We start from the raw sequence: 19,379 nt of genomic DNA, 5'->3' as shown, positions 1-19,379 counted from the left end.
TATCTTTCTCTCCTTCCAGAGTCCTGCTGTGTTGTTCAGGTTGAAGTGTAAGTGGCACGATCACAGCTCTCTGCAGCCTTGACAATTTCTTTTATCTTATACCCTAGCATGCATACTTAAACTTATGAAAGTCTAAATAAAGTTAATCAAGATTATTACCATGATTCAGAACAAAACAAAGATGTTAAAGCATATTAATATCAATAAACTTCCTCCTCATTTATATGCTATTGTTGTCAAATAGTTGTATATGCTTAAAAAAAAGCTAAACACATTTTTTACTTTATAAAATAGAGATGAGGTCTGGTTATGTTGCCCAGGCTGGTCTTGAACTCCTGGACTCAAGCAATCCATCTGCTTCGGCCTCCCAAAATGCTGAGATTACAGGAATGAGCCATCATTACCAGCCCATTTAAAGTCTTTGTTGTGGCCAGGTGTGGTGGCTCACGCCTGTAATCCCAACACTCTGGGAGGCTGAGGCAGGCAGATTGCTTGAGCCTAGAAGTTTGAGACAAGCCTGGGCAACATGGTGAAACCCTGTCTCTACAATAAATACAAAAATTAGCCAGGTGTGGTGGCACAAGTGTGTAGTCTCAGCTACCTGGCAGGCTGAGGAGGAAGGAGGCTACAGTGAGCCATGATCGCACCACTGTACTCCAGCCTGGGCCGACGGTGAGATCCTGTCTCAAAAACAAAAAAGACTTTGAATAAGGAGACAGGATTAGGATGAGAAAGAAAACGTGTATACATATTAAAATTTTAAGATGCCAGTATTTTTAAATTAAAAAAATGACATTAGATAACCTAGAAAAATATTCTGACAATGAAAAAAGCTACGTGAACATTACTATCACTTAGGTGTTTCTTGTTTGTTTGCTTTCGTTTTTTTTTTTTGAGATGGAGTCACTGTCTAGGCTGAAGTGCAGTGGCGCAATCTTGGCTCACTGTAACCTCCGCCTCCCAGTTCAAGTGATTCTCCTGCCTCTGCCTCCCGAGTAGCTGGAATTACAGGTGCCCGCCACCACACCTGGCTAGTTTTTGTATTTTTAGTAGAGACGGGGCTTTGCCATGTTGGCCAGGCTGGTCTTGAACTCCTGACTTTGTGATCCGCCCGCCTCTGCCTTCCAAAATGCTGGGATTATAGGTGTGAGCCACCACGCTAGGCCTCGCTTAGATGTTTTTCAAACTTTACTTAGTGATCCTTTAATAGATTACAAAAATCAGTCCAGTGGGTTATGATAAGCACTTACTTTTCTAAAAAGTTTTACATTTTGTCACACTTGCATTATCTCTGCATAAATACATACACATTCTTTCTGGCGAATCCTTTAAAAGTGGCAGATGCTTTTGTCCTACGTGTTTCAGAATTCACATACTACATTCTACTACACAACCACAATATCACAATCACACTGTTAGCTAATATCTAGACCATGTTTAAATTTCCACTAATTGTCCTACTTTAGAGATTCTTCTTTTAAACCATGGTCCAATCAAGTTTCAAACAGTGCGATGTATCTATCTGTTATTTTTGTGTATGTGACGGAGTCTCACTCTGTTACCCAGGCTGGAGTGCAGTGGCACAATCTTGGCTCACTGCAACCTCCAACTCCCGGGTTCAAGCGATTCTCCTGTCAGCCTCCTGAGTAGCTGGGACTACAGGTGTGTGCTACCATGCATGGCTAATTTTTTGTATTTTTAGTAGAGACAGGGTTTCATGTTAGCCAGGATGGTCTCGATCTCCTGACCTTGCGATCTGCCTGCCTCCACCTCCCAAAGTGCTGGGATTACAGGCGTGAGCCACCGTGCCCAGCCAAACTTTTGTATTTTTAGTAGAGACGGGGTTTCACCATGTTGGCCAGGCTGGTAGAGTTTCCATTTCTTGGGAGAGTTTTTTTTTTTCTGTTTTTGGTTGTTGTTGTTGCTGTTGTTGTTGATTTCCTGACCTCAGGTGATCTGCCCGCCTCGGCCTCCCGAAGTGCTGGGATTACAGGCGTTAGCCACCTCCCCCCAGCCTATCTATCTTTTTAATCTAGGATAGTTCTCTCTCTACTCTTTTCTTTAAGCAACTGCCTTCTAGAAAAATGACCAGCATTAAGAAAAAAATCAGAGTATACATTACAGAAATATTATTTCAGAATTTACTTTGTAGAAATTGTGTGAACATTTATTTCAGCCATTAATATCTTATGCATAATTTTAAACATACACACAGAAAAGACCCTGTCCAGGTGTGGTGGCACATGTTTGTAATCCCAACACCTTGGGAGGCTGAGGTGGAAGGAATGCTTGATCCCCAGAGTTCAAGACCAGCTTGGGCAACACAGCAACACCTTGTCTCTACAAACACTTAAAAAATTAGTTGGGTATGGTGGTGTGTGCCTGTAGTCCCAGCTACTCGGAAGGCTGAAGTGGGAGGATCACCGAGTCTGGGAGGTTGAGGCTACAGTGAGCCATGTTTGCTCCAGTACAGCAGCAGCTCAGGTGACAGAGCCAGACCACATCACAAACAACAAAAACAACAAAAACCACCAGAAACAGAAAAAAAAAAAAAGAAAACTCTCCCAGGAAATGGGAAACTTTAAAGTTTGACACAAACTTATTTCTCAGTAAAACCTAATCTGATGTGATGTCTTTTATTTTTATTTTTATTTATGAGACGAAGTCTTGCTCTGTTGCCCAGGCTGGAGTGCAGTGGTGCGATCTTGGCTCACTGCAGCCTCCACCTCCTGGGTTCCAGTGATTCTCCTGCCTCAGCCTCCCGGGTAACTGGGATTACAGGCACGCGCCACCATGCCCAGCTAATGTCTTTTATTTTTAGCATTTATTTGTGCCACTCGGAATGGAATATTGTAGAAATAGTGTTAAAAAAAAAAAGGGTGCTGCCTCATACTAGCTGAGATGACATATATCATTTATGGGCCATTTTATCTTTTAATATCTGAAAATTTCTTAATTTAGAAACTCATCAGAGTCCAAAGGTTTCAGATAAAGGGTTGGACTCATATATGAGTCAACATGTAAATGGAATCTACTACTATTTTAGCAGTAAATTGTCTTCAAAAACAAAAAACAAGAGGTAAAACATATTACAAATGCTGACCTTTAACAACTGAAGTTTCTATCTCTGAAACAGGTTCTGATTTTTCTTCTCCATTAGATTCATCAACTTCTGCCACTGTTGTTAACTCTGGTTCACTCTTGTAGAGTCTATAATCTGGACCCTTGAAAGGAAGACATGTAATTACCCTAAAAAACTGCTAAAAGTTTCTTTTAGAATGTTTACCGCTAAAGACACAAATCAAACTCTAAAAATTAGTAGCTCTAGTGAGCCATCTGGGATATAACGCAAATAATACCTATGTCACAACTACATGGAAAGAAGAAATTTGAGAAATTTTTGAGTGGCAAAACTTTGTTTTAATATTAAGAATATTTCTGGCCGGGTGCAGTGGCTCACACCTGTAATCTCAGCACTTTGGGAGGCCAAGGTGGGTGTATCACCTGAGGCCAGGAGTTTGAGACCAGCCCAGCCAACATGGTGAAACCCTGTCTCTACTAAAAATACAAAAATTAGCTGGGCATGGTGGTGTGTGCCTATAATCCCAGCCATTCAGAAGGCTGAGGCAGGAGAATCACTTGAACCTGGGAGGTGGAGCTTGCAGTGAGCTGAGATTGCTCCACTGCACTCCAGCCTGGGAACGAGTGAGACCCTGTCTCAAAAAAAAGAAAGAATATTTCTGTTCCTCTTAGGAACAAAGTCACATTTTTATGATGGAATAATTGAGGGCTAAAAATAACTATATTAATTCAATAAATTTTCATTCACAAGGTAGTCTTAGGCCCATCCAAGCACTAAAATTCCTGTCACAGACATTTTGTTGTTCTCAAATTAGCTCAATTCTAATTTCCTTTTTCTCTTTGCTTATTATATCCTATATTATTTGCTTAACCCTAAACGTATTTCCCATTTTCAGGGGTGACATCTCTCCTTAGCAACATCCACATCTTTGAGTAGTTTTCCTAGACCAAAATGCCCACATCCCAGCCCCTTTACCATCCCTAGTAACGGTCTTTTTCTTTCTCACTTCTTTCTGATATGAAGGTATAATTTTGCCTCCAATACCCTAAAATGGTATATCTAAAATATGGCTGCTTCATCATGGGAAAAGTTACCACTTTATGAAAGTATGAAAAGTGCTATGAAATTATAAAATATTAAAATTATAAAAATATTAAAAATGAGAATAGCAAAACCAAAACAGGAAAGACACAAATTATAAAGTCATATATAAACCAAAAACTGCTGGCTAAAAATGAGGTTATAAAGGTTATAATAAAAAAAAAGTTTGAGTGTAAAATAAATTAATTTTCAAAAATGAGAGGACATGTACGATTGATTATTCTGTGGCTATTCCAGCCACTTACACAGTGAGATCCATTTCTTGGATATCCTTGAACTTGATACATCTTCTTTTCTTCAGGCAGATGAACTGGGCCCCTGCTATAACAGAGCAAGGAGCTGCTATCACTGGGCAGAGGGGGGATTATGGGAGGCTGCTCTGTAAAGTCATAGGACCGAGGAAGTGGAGGACGAGGTGGGACTACTTCCTCTTCCTAAAGATTGTAGAACAGTCACCTTATTTAGATAAGCAGATTGAATTAAGCATATCTAAATTATTTGCAATGGTATATTAACTTAAATTTACTTTAAGATACTAAAAGGGACACTGCCAAGCCAAAAGTCTAATAATGAAAAGTAAAATCAAAAATTTTTATCATAGCCAATAATTGGAATTTAACATATAATTACATCTGATTCTTTCCTGTAACATATAGGTTAGCTTCACACTGAAACTCAACATTGAAAGAGATTACTATTTAAAACTAATTACTGGGTTTCATTTTAATACTAGAAGGAAAGAACTGATTTTAAAATCCTATTCTTATATTTTCACAATTTATCTTATTTATTTATTTATTTGGTAGAGATGGGGTCTCGCTATAGTGCAGTGATTTGATCAAACATAGCTCATTGCACCTTTGAACTCCTGGACTCAAGGGATCCTCCTGGCTCAGCCTCCCGAGTAGCTGGGACCACAGGCACACCATGCCTGTCTAATTTTTCAATGTTTTATAGAGATGGGGGTCTTGCTATGTTTACCAGGCTGGTCTCAAACTCCTGGGCTCAAGACATCCTCCTGCCTTGGCCTCCTAAAGTGCTGGGATTACAGGCATGAGCCACTGTACCTGGCCCCCCAATTTTTAAGAGAGGAAAAAAAAAAGTTATCTCTTTGACTGGTTTTTATACGAAATTCAAAATAACAGATTCTTTTGGTTAGGTTGACAGTATCTCTTTGTAGTTGTAATTTCTTTATGCTATGCATGACACACAGCCAACTTAACTATCGATCATCCTATAAATTTTACATAGTATAACAAACAATGATAACCATTCAAACATTACTTAGATTAGAAAAAGTATGACAATGTTAAAATTCTAACATAGATAAAAAGCAGAGATTCCATTTTTTTTGCATTAAAAAAGGGAAGAAAAATCACATATTAGAAGCACCAAATTACCGATCCAATAAAATTTCAAGATTAAAACAATATCTGTTCAATATATTTAAAAAATATTTTTGTTATTAAGATTAGAGAAGACAATTACTTCTAGTTAATCTCTTAAGCATTAAAAGTAATTTATAATTAGAAAAACAATCCAAACTTACCTCATTTTTGTACTTAACTGTTGAGAAAGGCTTTGATCCTATCATACCTAGGAATATTAGAAAACGTAACTGTATTAAACATATCTTTCTAATACTATAAAAAAAGAACAATTTCTTTTGTTTTTTTGAAATGAAGTCTTGCTCTGTTTGCCCAAGCTGGAGTGTAGTGGCATGATCTCAGCTCACTGCATCCTCCGCCTCCTGGGTTCAAGCAATTCTTGTGCCTCAGCCTCTCGTAGCTGGGACTACAGGCGTGCGCCACCACGCCCAACTGATTTTTTTTATTTTTAGTAGAGATGGGGTTTCACCATGTTGCTCAGGCTGGTCTTGAACTCCTGACCTCAAGTCAGGCCACCTGCCTTGGCCTCCCAAAGTGTTGGGATTACAGGCGTGAGCCATCGCGTCCAGCCAAAAAAAGAACAATTTCATGTATCTTTTTTAAATTTATTTTTATTTTTATTTTTTGAGACAGAGTTTCACTCTGTCGCCCAGGCTGGAGTGCAGTGGCAAGATATCAGCTCACTGCAACCTCTGTCTCCCAGGTTCAAGCGATTCTTCTGCCTCAGCCTCCTGAGCAGCTGGGACTATAGGTGCACGCCACCATGCCTGGCTAATTTTTGTATTTTTAGTAGAGACGGGGTTTCACCATATTGACCAGGTTGGTCTCGAACTCCTGACCTTATGATCCGCCCGCCTTGGCCTCCCAAAGTGCTCGGATTACAGGGGTGAGCCACTGCGCCCGGCTTATTTTTTTTTTTTTTATTGTTTTTCACTCTGTTGCCCAGGTTGGAGTGCAGTGGCGTAATCTCTGCCTCCTGGGTTCAAGCGATTCTCTTGCCTCAGCCTTCCAAGTAGCTGGGACCACAGGTGCGTACCACCACACCTGACCAATTTTTGCTTTTTTTTTCAGTAGAGCCGGGGTTTCACCGGGGTTTCAACATGTTGCCATGTTGGCCAGGCTGGTCTTGAACTCCTGACCTCAAGTGATCCGCCTGCCTCGGCCTCCCAAAGTGCTGGGATTACAGGCGTGAGCCACCATGCCTGGCCCATTTCACATATTTTAAATGAAGTCTTCAGTTTCTAATCATTCACTTACTGTTTTCAGAATCGGAAAGCAATTACATTAAAAAAGCAACAAATATTTAAACAAGAGTATGGGGAAATGGGTTTTCTCAAACATTACTGGTATTAACATAATTTGAAATAATCCTTCAGGAGGGCAATTTGGCTGCAGCTATCAAAATGGAAAATATGTGCTTATTTCTCACCTTTTAAAATCCATTAAGTACTAACATGTGTTTAGTTGTATGTATTAATAATGTTCATTATGGCATGGCTTATGACAGCAAAAATAAAAAACTCTGGAAACAACATACATTATCCATCAATATGGAAATGGATAAATATATTACAGTTCCCTTATACAATGGATTCTTATACTGTATTGTTACGGAGAAAAAAAGAAAATTATTGAAAAATAGATATAGGATGATCCCAGTTCTTGTTGTGGGGATAAAACTTCTAAAGTGTAAACATTGTGGGTATTTATGATTATACACACAAGACAGTAATTATTTTTGTTTAGGTGTGGCTGACAGAGCTTTCGCTTTTTACTTTATAAATCTGTGCTCTGATTCAATGTTAAGAGTGCCTGTTCAGAAAAATGCATTAAAATAACAAAAGAAACTCAATTATATATGTCATTCCATTTAGACATTCAGTCATGTGCCACATACCAATGTTTTGGTCAGCAACAGACTACATATATGACAGTGGTCCCATAAGATTATAATGCAGCTGAGAAATTTCTTTTTTTTTTTGAGACAGTTTCCCTCTGCTGCCCATGCTGGAGCACACTGGCATGATCTTGGCTCACTGCAACCTCCACCTCCCGGGTTCAAGCGATTCTCCTGTCTAAGCTTCCTGAGTATTTGGGACTACAGGCATGCGCCACCATGCCTGGCTTTTTTTGTATTTTTAGTAGAGACAGGGTTTCACCATGTTGGCCAAGCTGGTCTTGAACTCCTGACCTCAGGTGATCTGCCCGCCTCAGCCTCCCATAATGCTGGGATTACAGGTGTGAGCCACTGTGCCCAGCCAGAGCTGAGAAATATCTATTGCCTAGTTGTTGCCCTCATGTCAGAGTGTAACACATTACCTTTTCTATGTTTAGATATACAAATAACATTGTGTTACAACTGTCTACAGTATTCAGTACAGTCACATGCTGTGCAGGTTTGCAACCTGGGAGCAATAAGCTATATACCACATAGCCTAGGTGTGTAGTAGACCATACAACTAGATTTGTTTAAGTACACTCTGATTGCACAACACAATCACCTAACAATGCATTTCTCAGAATGTAATCTGTCACCAAGTGACACATGACTGTAATACTGTGGTCAGTCACAAAATAAAATGCAAAGCTAATTTACCTATTTCTGTAGTACCTCTTTGCTGCTTATGTTTACTCAGCCCTTCCATGACATCTTGAATTCGCCAAAGTTCTTTCTGAATCTGTGCACGCTGAATTCCTGCTGATTCCGTCTATCAGTAAAAATGGATAGACCATATATAAGAAAAAAAATCATTCACTGAAGTTAAATGATTATATATTAATTATATAAATTATATTTAAAAATGCAAATTGCAGTGAATTAAGTGTTATGAATATTTAATATGATTGATGTGACTCTCCCAATTTTGCAATTCCAGTGGCAAATATAAAAGACTGAGCAGAGCAAGAAAAATATTTAATTTTCATACTTAAATATACTATTTTAAATCTTTCCAATAAGCTTTGTCTTGCGTTATTTATGATACCAGGAAGGCATATTGATTGAAAGGGACCAAAAATGGAAAATACAAACAGAGAGAATGAAAACAGAGCAGAAACAAACCCCAAAAGAAAAAATAATTTCTGGGAGGGGGAGATGTGGCAGGGCATTGGGGAATGGGTGAGAAATGGAAGGTGTACTAACTTCCTAGGTTCTAGAACATAAAAACAACAACAAAGGGACAGCTAACAAAATATATCAAGATGAATTTTGACTGACAGAGTTTAAATGTATTTTTTTATTTTTATTTTTTTTGAGACAGAGTCTTGCTCTGTTGCCCAGGCTGGAGTGCAGTGGCAAGCTCTCAGTTCACTGCAGCCTCTGCCTCCTGGGCGCAGGTGATTCTGCTGCCTCAGCTTCCTGAGTAGCTGGGATTACGGTGCGTGCCGTGCCATAATTTTTGTATTTTGTGCAATGGCACAATCTCAGCTCACTGCAACCTCTACCTCCCCGGTTCAAGCAATTGCCCTGCCTCAGCCTCCCGAGTAGCTACGATTACAGGCATGTGCCACCACACCTGGCTAATTTTGTATTTTTAGTAGAGACGGGGTTTCACCATGTTGGCCAGGCTGGTCTTGAACTCCTGACCTCAGGTGATCCGCTCTCCTTGGCCTCCCAAAGTACTGGGATTACAGGCGTGAGCCACCGCGCCCGGCCAATTTTCTTACTTTTAAAATTCCACATCATGCCCTCAGGTTAAATACACTAACTGAAACCAAAATAAGATTACATTGGTTTTCTCCGAGATTCTATTAGAAATCTATGACTCTTATTCATAAATAGGGTAATAATAACACCATTCTGGATAATAGTAAACACTATTCTAGGAACGTAACTTTATTTTTAAAAACAGGCAATGACATACAAAAACTGTCACATTGCCTAGAACAATATTTTCTTTGGCTGAGTATCAGTTATTAATGACTATAGATATTAGAATATAATCAGTATTGCATCAATATGCTAAAAAAGTCTTCTAAGGAGTAGAAATATGTTTTCAGCCAGGCACAGTGGCTCACACCTATAATCCCAGCACTTTGGGAGGCTGAAGTGGGCGGATTGCTTAAGCTCAGGAGTTCAAGACCTGCCTGGGCAACACAGAAAAACCCCACCTCTGCCAAAAATACAAAAACTTAGCTGGGCGGGGTGGTGTATGTCTGTGGTCCCAGCTACTTGGGAGGCTGAGGTGAGAGGATCACTTGAGCCTGGGGGAAGAGGTTGCAGTGAGCCAAGATCGTGCCACTGTCCTCCAGCCTAAGTGACAGAATGAGACTCTGTCACAGGGAAAAAAAAAAAGCAATGTTTTCAAAGTCTTCCAAGCACTTGGGAGTTGATCAAAAGATTAAAAAAAGAAAAAGAAAATGAAAAAGAAAAAACTCAAGAAAAAAAAGTCTATAAGCCTAAAGACTATGAATTAATGCTGCTCCAAAAAGGCACTACATAACCTAAGTTATCTAGTTTTCCAAGCTACAGCCTGGAAGCATCAAAAAGTAAAAAAAAAGAAAGTACTCATGCAAGAGCCAAACACAACGACAGCCCAGAGATGTAAATACTGACACAGAGGATGGGAAGATCACTATAAATAACAGATCCTTGCACATCTATATACAACATGTATTACTTTTATAAAATTTAAAAGATATATATATGTATAGACACATTTTTGCCAATCTGAAAGGGTATACAATGCAAATCTAATTTTTATTTTATTTGCATTTCTCTGGTTACTACTGACTTTGAACTATTTTTCTTTTTCTTTCATTTTTTTTGAGGCTGAGTCTCACTCAGCCACCCAGGCTGGAGTGCAGCAATGTGATCTTGGCTCACTGCAACCTCTGTCTCCTGGGTTTAAGCAATCCTCCTGCCTCAGCCTCCCAAGTAGCTGGAATTACAGGCGTGTGACACCATGCCCAGCTCTCCTTTTTTTTTTGTATTTTAGTAGAGATGAGGTTTCGCCATGTTGGCCAGGCTGGTCTCGAACTCCCGACCCTCAAGTGATCTGTCTGACTTGGCCTCCCAAAGTGCTGGGATTACAGGCATACGCCACTGTGCCCAGCCAACTCTGAACTATTTTTCAAACACCTGTTAGTAATTTGAGTTTTCCTATGATTAGTTACTCATGTTCTTTGTATGTTTTTCTAATGGACTATTTCTCCAAATCAAAAAGAAAAACTTCCTTGCAAATCTAGATAGTTATCCCTTGTTGAATTTTTGAGGTCAAACATACATCCTCCCAGTAGGTCATCTTTTTAGTTTGTCTATGTTGCCTTCATTAAGGGTAAATCTTTAACTTTGATAAAACCAAATGTTGTTCAACAATGCTCTCTTTCTTTCTCTCTCTGCTTTGTGGATATTTATGGTCTGCTGCTAAATTCTCTATTCTGTTCCATTGGTCTATTTTTTCCTGTACCATGTTTAACACTATAGTTTTGCATTATGTTTCCTTGTTTATTTATTTAACAAACACTTATATAGTGTGTTTTATATGCCTGGTTTTATTCTACATGCTGCAAAAATATAAACATATTTATCCTCATAATAATCTAGCAGGAGTAGGTATTATTTTATTTTATAGTTGTGGAAACTGAGACCCAGAGTTGTTATGTAACTGGTCTAAGGCTGTATATGCAATGTTATCATTCATAGAGTATGACTTCTCGTTCTTTTATTTTTTTTTGAAATGTCTTAACTACTTGTGGTTTTTATTATACCTTAAAAATATTAGAGCCATTTCAGAAATGTCTTTAGAAAATTCTACTGGAAATTTGGTTGGAATAAAATTGCATTTACAGGAAGAATTTTCATAGTGATAATGTTAAATCAGACCATCCATGAATATGGTATACCAATTACACCTCTCCATTAATTCAGGTCTTCTCTTATATCCTATAAGGTTACTAAATTTTCATAATAAATATATTTTTTGGCAGGTTAAATCTGGGATTGGCAAATTTCTGTGGCCTGCAGCCTCTTTTGGTATGGCCTGTGAGTTACGAACAAATTTTACAATTTTTAAGAAGTTATAGCTGGGCACGGTGGCTCATGCCTGTAATCCTAGCACTCTGGGAGGCCGAGGCGGGCAGATCACCTGAGGTCAGGTGTTCAAGACCAGCCTGGCTAACATGGTGAAACCTTGTCTCTACTAAAAATATAAAAATTAGCCAGGTATGGTGGCACATGCCTGTAATCCCAGCTACTAGGAAGGCTGAGGCAGGAGAATCACTTCAACATGAGAGGCGGAGGTTGCAGTGAGCAGAGATCACACCACTGCACGCCAGCTTGGGCAACAAGAGTGAAACTCTGTCTCAAAAAAAAAAAAAAAAAAGAAGTTATAAAATAACAAAAAACATTAAATAATATGTCACAGATCTGGCCTTTCACAGAAAGTTTGCTGACCTCTAGTTATATCTTAGGTATTTAAAGCTATTTTTCTAGTGTATTTAGCATCTCATTTTTGTAGCTGATTTCTTTTTTTTTTTTTTTTTTTTTTTTGAGATGGACTTTTGCCCATCACTCAGGCCGGAGTGCAATGGTGTGATCTCCGATCACTGCAACCTCTGCCTCCCAGGTTGAAGTGATTCTCCTGTCACACCTCCCGAGTAGCTGGGATTACAGGTGCCTGTAGCTGATTATTGTAGCTGATTACTGACAGTGTAACTTCAGTGTCCAATACAGAAGTCCCAGCCACATGTGGCCATTTAAATTTAGATAAACTGGGCTTGGTGACTCATGCCTGTAATCCCAGCACTTTGTTTTTTTTTTTTTTTGAGACAGAGTCTCCCTTTGTCGCCCAGGCTGGCATACAGCTGCGTAATCTCCACTCCACTGCAACCTCTGCCTCCCAGGCTCACGCGATTCTCCTGCCTCAGCCTTCCAAGCAGCTGGGAACACAGGTGCCCAGCTAATTTTTGTATTTTTGTAGAGGTGGGGTTTCACTGTGTTGGCCAGGCTGGTCTCAAACTTCTGGCCTCAAGTGATCCTCCCACCATGGCCTCCCAAAGTGCTGGGATTATAGGCATGAGCCACTGTGCCCAGCCGATCCCAGAACTTTGGAAGGCTGAGGTGGGAGGATCACTTGGGCCCAGGAATTCAAGGTTTCATCTACGATCATGCTACTGCACTCCAGCCTGGGTGACAGAACAAAACCCTGATTCAATAAACAAGTAAATAAATTTAGATAGTTAACATGAATACAACTAAAAGTTCAGTTTTAGTTGTATAGTCACAATAGTCACATTTCATATGCCCAACAACTACATGTGGCCAGTACTATGCTGGACAGCACAGATGGAGGGCAGCTGAATTTCTGATTCACCTTACTAATCTTTTTTTTTTTTTTTTTGAGATGGAGCTTCGCCCTTGTTGCCCAGGGTGGAGTACAATGGTGCGATCTCGGCTCCCTGCAACCTCCACCTCCCAGGTTCAAGCGATTCTCCTGCCTCAGCCTCCAGAGTAGCTGGGATTACAGGTGCCCGCCACCAAGCTCGACTAATTTTGTATTTTTAGTAGAGATGGGGTTTCACAATCTTGGCCAGGCTGGTCTTGAGCTCCTGACCTCGTGATCCTGGCTAATTTTGTATTTTTTAGTAGAGATGGGGTTTCCCCATGTTGGTCAGGCTGGTTGGTCTCGAACTTAACTAATTTTTCATTCATTGTATTGATCTGTCTGTTAAGTCCATGCATTTCCAACTAAAATATTCAAATTTACATTGGGTCATAAGCATGACGTAACTTTTATTATTTTCTTAAACATATATTATCTGCGTTCCTCAGAGCAACATTTTAAGACAAGTATTATTATTTCTTTTTCTTTCTTTTTTTTTTGAGATAGAGTCTCGCTCTGTCGCTCAGGCTGGAGTACAGTGGTGCGATCTCAGCTCACTGCAACCTCCACCTTGTGGGTTCAAGTGATTCTCCTGCCTCAGCCTCCCAAGTAGCTGGGATTATAGATGCCTGCCACTACACCTAATTTTTGTATTTATAGTAGAGACAGGGTTTCGCCATGTTGGCCAGGCTGGTCTCGAACTCCTGACCTCAGGTGATCTACCCACTTCAGCCTCCGAAAGTGCTGGGACTATAGGCGTGAGCCATTATGCCCGGCCAAGTATTATTATTTCTATTTTATAGATAAGAAAACTAACCCTTGGAACTAGGTCTCAGATCTGTTTGCTTATTACCTGGATTCTTTATAACAAATGGTGCTGTATCTTCCCCTATTCTAATATGTCAGTCAACTCAACAGGCCAAATGTAATTTCACAAAATGAGAGACATTTAATACAGAAAGGATTAGAATAATTTTATTAAGAAGATAAAATATTGGCTGGGTGCAGTGGCTCACGCCTGTAATCCCAGCACTTTGGGAGGCCGAGGCAGACGGATCACCTGAGGTCAGGAGTTTGAGACCAGCCTAATTAACATGGAGAAACCCCGTCTCTAAAAAAAAAAAAAAAAAAAAAAAAAAAATTAGCCGGGCTTGGTGGTGCATGCCTGTGATCCCAGCTACTCGGGAGGCTGAGGCAGGAGAATCGCTTAAACCCGGGAGGCAGAGGTTGCGGTGAGCCAAGATCACACCATTGCACTCCAGCCTGGGCAACAAGAGCAAAACTCTGTCTCAAAAAAAAAAAAAAAGATAAAAAATTCATTATTTGATAAATCCATATATTTCAACATCTCAATACCAAGTGACACAGATGGACCTGTGAAAGGATATTTAGGAAACTGTAGAGCTGAGACCGATAGGAGCACAGAACACTCCAGGGCTCACCATGTGCCCAACAGAACAAAGAACTCTTAAACAAGAGGGGATGGTCTACTTTGTGAGATAGTAAGATTCCTGTCATTAAAAGTATTCAAATCCAGGTCTCAGCTAGCCAATAATGTAAAAACTGTTATGGGTATGCGTAAATCTAACAAGGTGGATTGTACAGTACCAGTAAAAACAGTTAAAACAATATAAAGAATATTATACTTTTGTACCTGAACTTCACCAAGGTGATCCAGCTGCTCTTGCATCTGGTTCCTGGTAACAGTTACATCGTATTCTAACTTATCATATTCTCTCCATGCTCGTTCCAATTCCTAAAACCAAAAAGTGTTAATTACTTTAATGGGGAAAATGTGCTTTTATGGTGTTATCACTCCAATTGTAACTTTCTAGATTGTAGAAAGTCATATAGTTTATACTTAGCAAAACAGGAATTTTTATAACCATTTTTGTCCCTTTTTAAAACTCAATTCAACAAAAATTTACTAAGCAATGTAAGTATTATTGTGCTGCTGTTTATTTCCTAAAATGTAGAAGAGGCATAAATAAAGCATTTTCTTATCTGTCTTCATTAAAAGTTCTCCATGAATGAAAATACTTTGTATTTTAGCATATTGGAATTTCAACAACATCAGAGGCTTGACATGACTTTACTTACAATAAGCTTATAGTAATACAATAAAACAAATGAATTTAGCTAGCTATTTAAACAATTCAGTGAATCCTGTTTGTGAAGACTCAATACAGACACTATTATCCATCTGTACTTTTCTCCTGTGGAAAAAAAATCACCCCAAACCAATAATATCACAGAGAAGATTTTGATGTTTGGTCTTTAACAGCTTGTCATTTGTTGAATATAGAATAATTCTAGAGGTGCTTAAAAATACATCATCTGTGAGACGCAGTGGCTCACATCTGTAATCTCAGCACTTTGGGAGGCTGACGGGGGCAGATCACTTGAGCTCAGCAGTTTGAGACCAGCCTGGCCAACATGGGGAAACCCTGTCTCTACTGAAAACACAAAAATTAGCTGGGCCGGATGACTTGTGCCTGTGGTCCTAGCTACTTGGGAGCCTGAGGAGGGAGGATCGCTTGAACCTAGGAAGCAGAGGTTGCAGTGAGCCGAGACTACGCCTCAGGAGGCTGAGGCAGGCAGATCACGCGGTCAGGAGTTTGAAACTACCTGACCAACATAACGAAACCCTGTCTCTACTAAAAATACAAAACAAAACAAAACAAAAAAAAATTAGCCAGGCGCAGTGGCAGGCGCCTGTAATCCCAGCTGCTTGGGAGGCGGTGGCAGGAGAATCGCTTGAACCTGGGAGGCGGAGGTTGCAGTGAGCCGAGATTGCGCCATTGCACTCCACCCTGGGTGACAGTGCGAGACTCCAACTCAAAAAAATAAATGAATAAAGTAAAAGAAAAAAAATAAAGAGCTATCTTATTTTGTATATTCTGTAACTAACTTAAAATGACTTTAGAAAATTTAGGTGATTGGCTTGGTGTGGTGGTTCTCGCCTGTAATCCCAGCACTTTGGGAGGCTGAGGCAGGTGGATCACTTGAGCCCAGGAGCTCGAGACCAGCCTGGGCAACATAGAGAGACCCTATCTCTATGAAAAAATACAAAAATTATCTGGGTGCGGTGGCGCTTGCCTGTGGTCCCAGCTACTTGGGGCAGGGCTGAGGTGGGAGGATCGCTTGAGCCCAGAGGCGGAGGTTGCAGTAAGCCAAAATTGTGCTACTGCACTCCAGCCTGGGTGACAGATGAAGACCATGTCTCCAAAAAGAAAAAAAAAAAAATTGAAGCTATCTTGCCAGTCTTTTTTTTTTTAATAAAAAAAAAATCTTAGGTGAAGAAAAATTATTCAAAATGTACTGGGAAAACAGATGTGTGCCATCACCCCTATGCCCGGCTAATATTTTGTGTGTGTGTGTGTGTGTGTGTGTGTGTGTATATATATAAAATATATATATATTATATATATATATATATTATATATCATATATATTATCTATATTATATATAGATATATATTATCTATATTATATATAGATATATATTATCTATATTATATATAGATATATATTATCTATATTATATATAATATATTATCTATATTATATATAATATATTATCTATATTATATATAGATATATTATCTATATTATATATAGATATATATTATCTATATTATATATAGATATATATTATCTATATTATATATAGATATAGATATATACTATATATATTATATATAGATATAGATATAGATATATACATATATTTTTGGTAGAAACAGGATTTTGCCATGTTGTCCAGGTTGGTCTCTAACTGCTGGTCTCAAGTGATTCCACCAGCCTTGGCCTCTCAAAAAGTGCTGAGATTACAGGTGTGAGCCACCACACCTGGTCAGCAAATTCTTTTTACATGAATAAATATGAAAATTAATTTCCTTTAACAAAAATTAATTCTAGCCATGGTTTATTTTGTGTGCACCACAAAAACTGCAAATTTAAATAGTGAGTCTTTGATGGCTTTAGGGAGGGTAAATGAAGACAACAGATCCAATGACAGCCCAGTGGCTAAGAGGGTATTACAGGCTAACACCTAAGCTCCCTTGTGGAAATGCCAGAGTTCAGGGTAGGCTTAACTGCACTGCAGAGGCATTTAAGTATAAGAACATTTCAGGATGGTAGGAATCCTTCTCTTTCTTAAAGAAAGATTAAAAATACAGATTGAGAGCTAGACATTCCTTTATCAGTATTTTAGAAGTGAAGAGGCACAGTATACTTTCAATTTTCCTAACCTGGAGAGTCCTGCCACTGAACTGGCCCAAGTCCTGTAATCCTGCTAGGCCTACCTGTTTCTGTCTTTACCTCAGCTCCTCAAACATGATTACCAGGTGGGTAGGAACACAAGACAAAAGAGGACAGTGAGGAAAGGGCAGCAATGGCACAACACATTTCCTCCCAACATCTGGCTGGGTATTTCATTAAAGAATTTACTAGATTATATGAGTACCATGCTAATAATCTTTAAATATGACCTTACTTACTTGTGGTCAAGAAGCTAACATAGCAAGATAATTTAAAAGGGCTAACACTTTTCAAATACACAATTACCTTAAAATCTCAAGTACTTGCCACAAAATAGTGCTTTCAATAAAAAGTAGAGAATGCCAGGCTATACAGTTAAGAGAATAAATGAAGGCCAGGTGCGGTGGCTCACGCCTGTAATCTCAGCACTCTGGGAGGCTGAGGCAGGTGGATCACAAGGTCAGGAGTTTGAGACCAGCCTGGTCAACATAGTGAAGCCCTGTCTCTACTAAAAATACAAAAAAAATTATCTGGGCTTGGTGGTGGGTGCCTGTAGTCCTAGCTACTTGGGAGGCTGAGGCAGGATAATCGCTTGAACCTGGGAGGTGGAGGTTGCAGTGAGCCGAGATGGTATCACTGCACTCCAGCTCGGGCGACAGTGAGAGACTCTGTCTCAAAAAAAAAAAAAAAAAAAAAGAATGAATGAACTCTTTTTTGAGACGGAGCCTTGTGCTGTCGCCTAGGTTGGAGTGCAGTGGCACGATCTCGGCTCATTGCAACCTCTGCCTCCTGGGTTCAAGTGATTCTTCTGCATCGACCTCCCGAGTAGCTGGGATATTTGGGACTACAGGTGTGCACCACCACGCCTGGATAATTTTTTTTTATTTTTAGTAGAGATGTGGTTTCACCGTGTTAGCCAGGATGGTCTCGATCTCCTGACCTCATGATCCGCCCGCCTCAGCCTCCCAAAGTGCTGGGATTACACCCATGAGCCACCCACGGCCGGACTTCTTTTTTTTTGAGATGGAGTTTCACTCTTGTTGCCCAGGCTGGAGTGTAATGGTACGATCTTAGCTCACCGCAACCTCTGCCTCCCGGGTTCAAGCGATTCTCCTGCCTCAGGCTCCCGAGTAGTTGGGATTACAGGCATGCGCCACCACATCTGGCTAATTTTTGTATTTTTAGTAGAGACGGGGTTTCTCCATGTTGGTCAGGCTGGTCTTGAACTCCTGACCTCAGGTGATCTGCCCGCCTGAATGAATTCTTTCAATCTGGAACTATATGGATGAACCTCGTAAGTTAAAGGAAGCCAGGCAAAGAGTATATGGTTACACTTCACATAAAGTTCAAGACTGAGTGCAGTGGCTCATGCCTGTAATCCCAGCAGTTTAGGAGGCCGAGATGGATGGACTGCTTGAGCCCAGGAATCTGAGACCAGCCTGGGCAACATGGTGAAATCCCATCTCTGCAAAGTATACAGAAATTAGGCATGGTGGCGCATGTCTGTAGTCCCAGCTACTTGGGAGGCTGAGGTGAGAGGATCGCTTGAGCGAGGTGGAGGTTGCAGTGAGCCGAGATTGTGCCATTGTACTCCAGCCTGTGTAAGAGACTTTGTCTCCAAAAAACAAGTTCAAAAATAGGCAAAACTCATCTATAGTTTAAATGTCAGGTGCTAGGCTATAGCTACTCAGGAGACTGGACAGGGGGAGGATCACTTGAGGCTAAGAGTTGGAGGCTGTGGTGTGCTACGACTGCACCTGTGAACAGCCACTGCACTCCCATCCGGGCAATGTAGCAATACCCTGTCTCTAAAACAATTTAAAAAAATTAAAGGAAAAGAAAGAAGAAAAGAAAAAGTCTGGTAGTGTTCCTTTTGGGAGAGGAGCCTCTGGCATGCTAGTAAAATTCAATGTCTCGATATAGATATTGGCTAAACTCCTAAACTGTGTGCTTTTCTGAGAACATGTTATATTCCAAGAAAAGAAAAAAATAGTGTGCGTGTTGGGCAGGAGGAGGGATTGCTGCAGAGTTTTCTAGAGACACGGTTTTGCTCTGCTGCCCAGGCTAGAGTGCAGTGGCATGATCATAATTCACTGCAGCCTTGAACTCCTGGGCTCAAGCGATCCTCCTGCCTCAGTCTCCCAAGTAGCTAGGACTACAGGTTTGCACCATGTCCAGATAATTTTTTAATTTGGGGTTTCACCATGTTGCTCAGGCTGGTCT

At 40.0% G+C, this 19,379-nt stretch overlaps 1 protein-coding gene across 11 annotated transcripts in view; it reads right to left on the bottom strand.

The window, feature by feature from the left end:
• PLEKHA5 (pleckstrin homology domain containing A5) overlaps positions 1 to 19,379 on the bottom strand; it is a 242,703-nt gene that overhangs the window by 23,498 nt on the left and 199,826 nt on the right. For 5 of the 11 annotated variants that reach the window (XM_054442322.2, XM_054442315.2, XM_063672478.1 and 2 more), the window contains 5 exons: positions 14,548 to 14,649; positions 8,168 to 8,279; positions 5,733 to 5,779; positions 4,429 to 4,617; positions 3,104 to 3,224 (listed from right to left, as the gene is read on the bottom strand). In XM_054442322.2, coding sequence (XP_054298297.1) covers positions 3,104 to 3,224; positions 4,429 to 4,617; positions 5,733 to 5,779; positions 8,168 to 8,279; positions 14,548 to 14,649 — 571 coding nt within the window. The remainder of the gene's footprint in view (positions 1 to 3,103; positions 3,225 to 4,428; positions 4,618 to 5,732; positions 5,780 to 8,167; positions 8,280 to 14,547; positions 14,650 to 19,379) is intronic. The other 6 variants (XM_054442324.2, XM_063672479.1, XM_063672481.1 and 3 more) reach the window with 3 other exon arrangements.

Source organism: Pongo pygmaeus, chromosome 10 (genome assembly GCF_028885625.2).
Source record: "Pongo pygmaeus isolate AG05252 chromosome 10, NHGRI_mPonPyg2-v2.0_pri, whole genome shotgun sequence".
NCBI lineage: Eukaryota > Metazoa > Chordata > Mammalia > Primates > Hominidae > Pongo > Pongo pygmaeus.
Note: the sequence above shows the minus strand (reverse complement) of the source record. Positions and strands in the feature narration are given on the sequence as shown.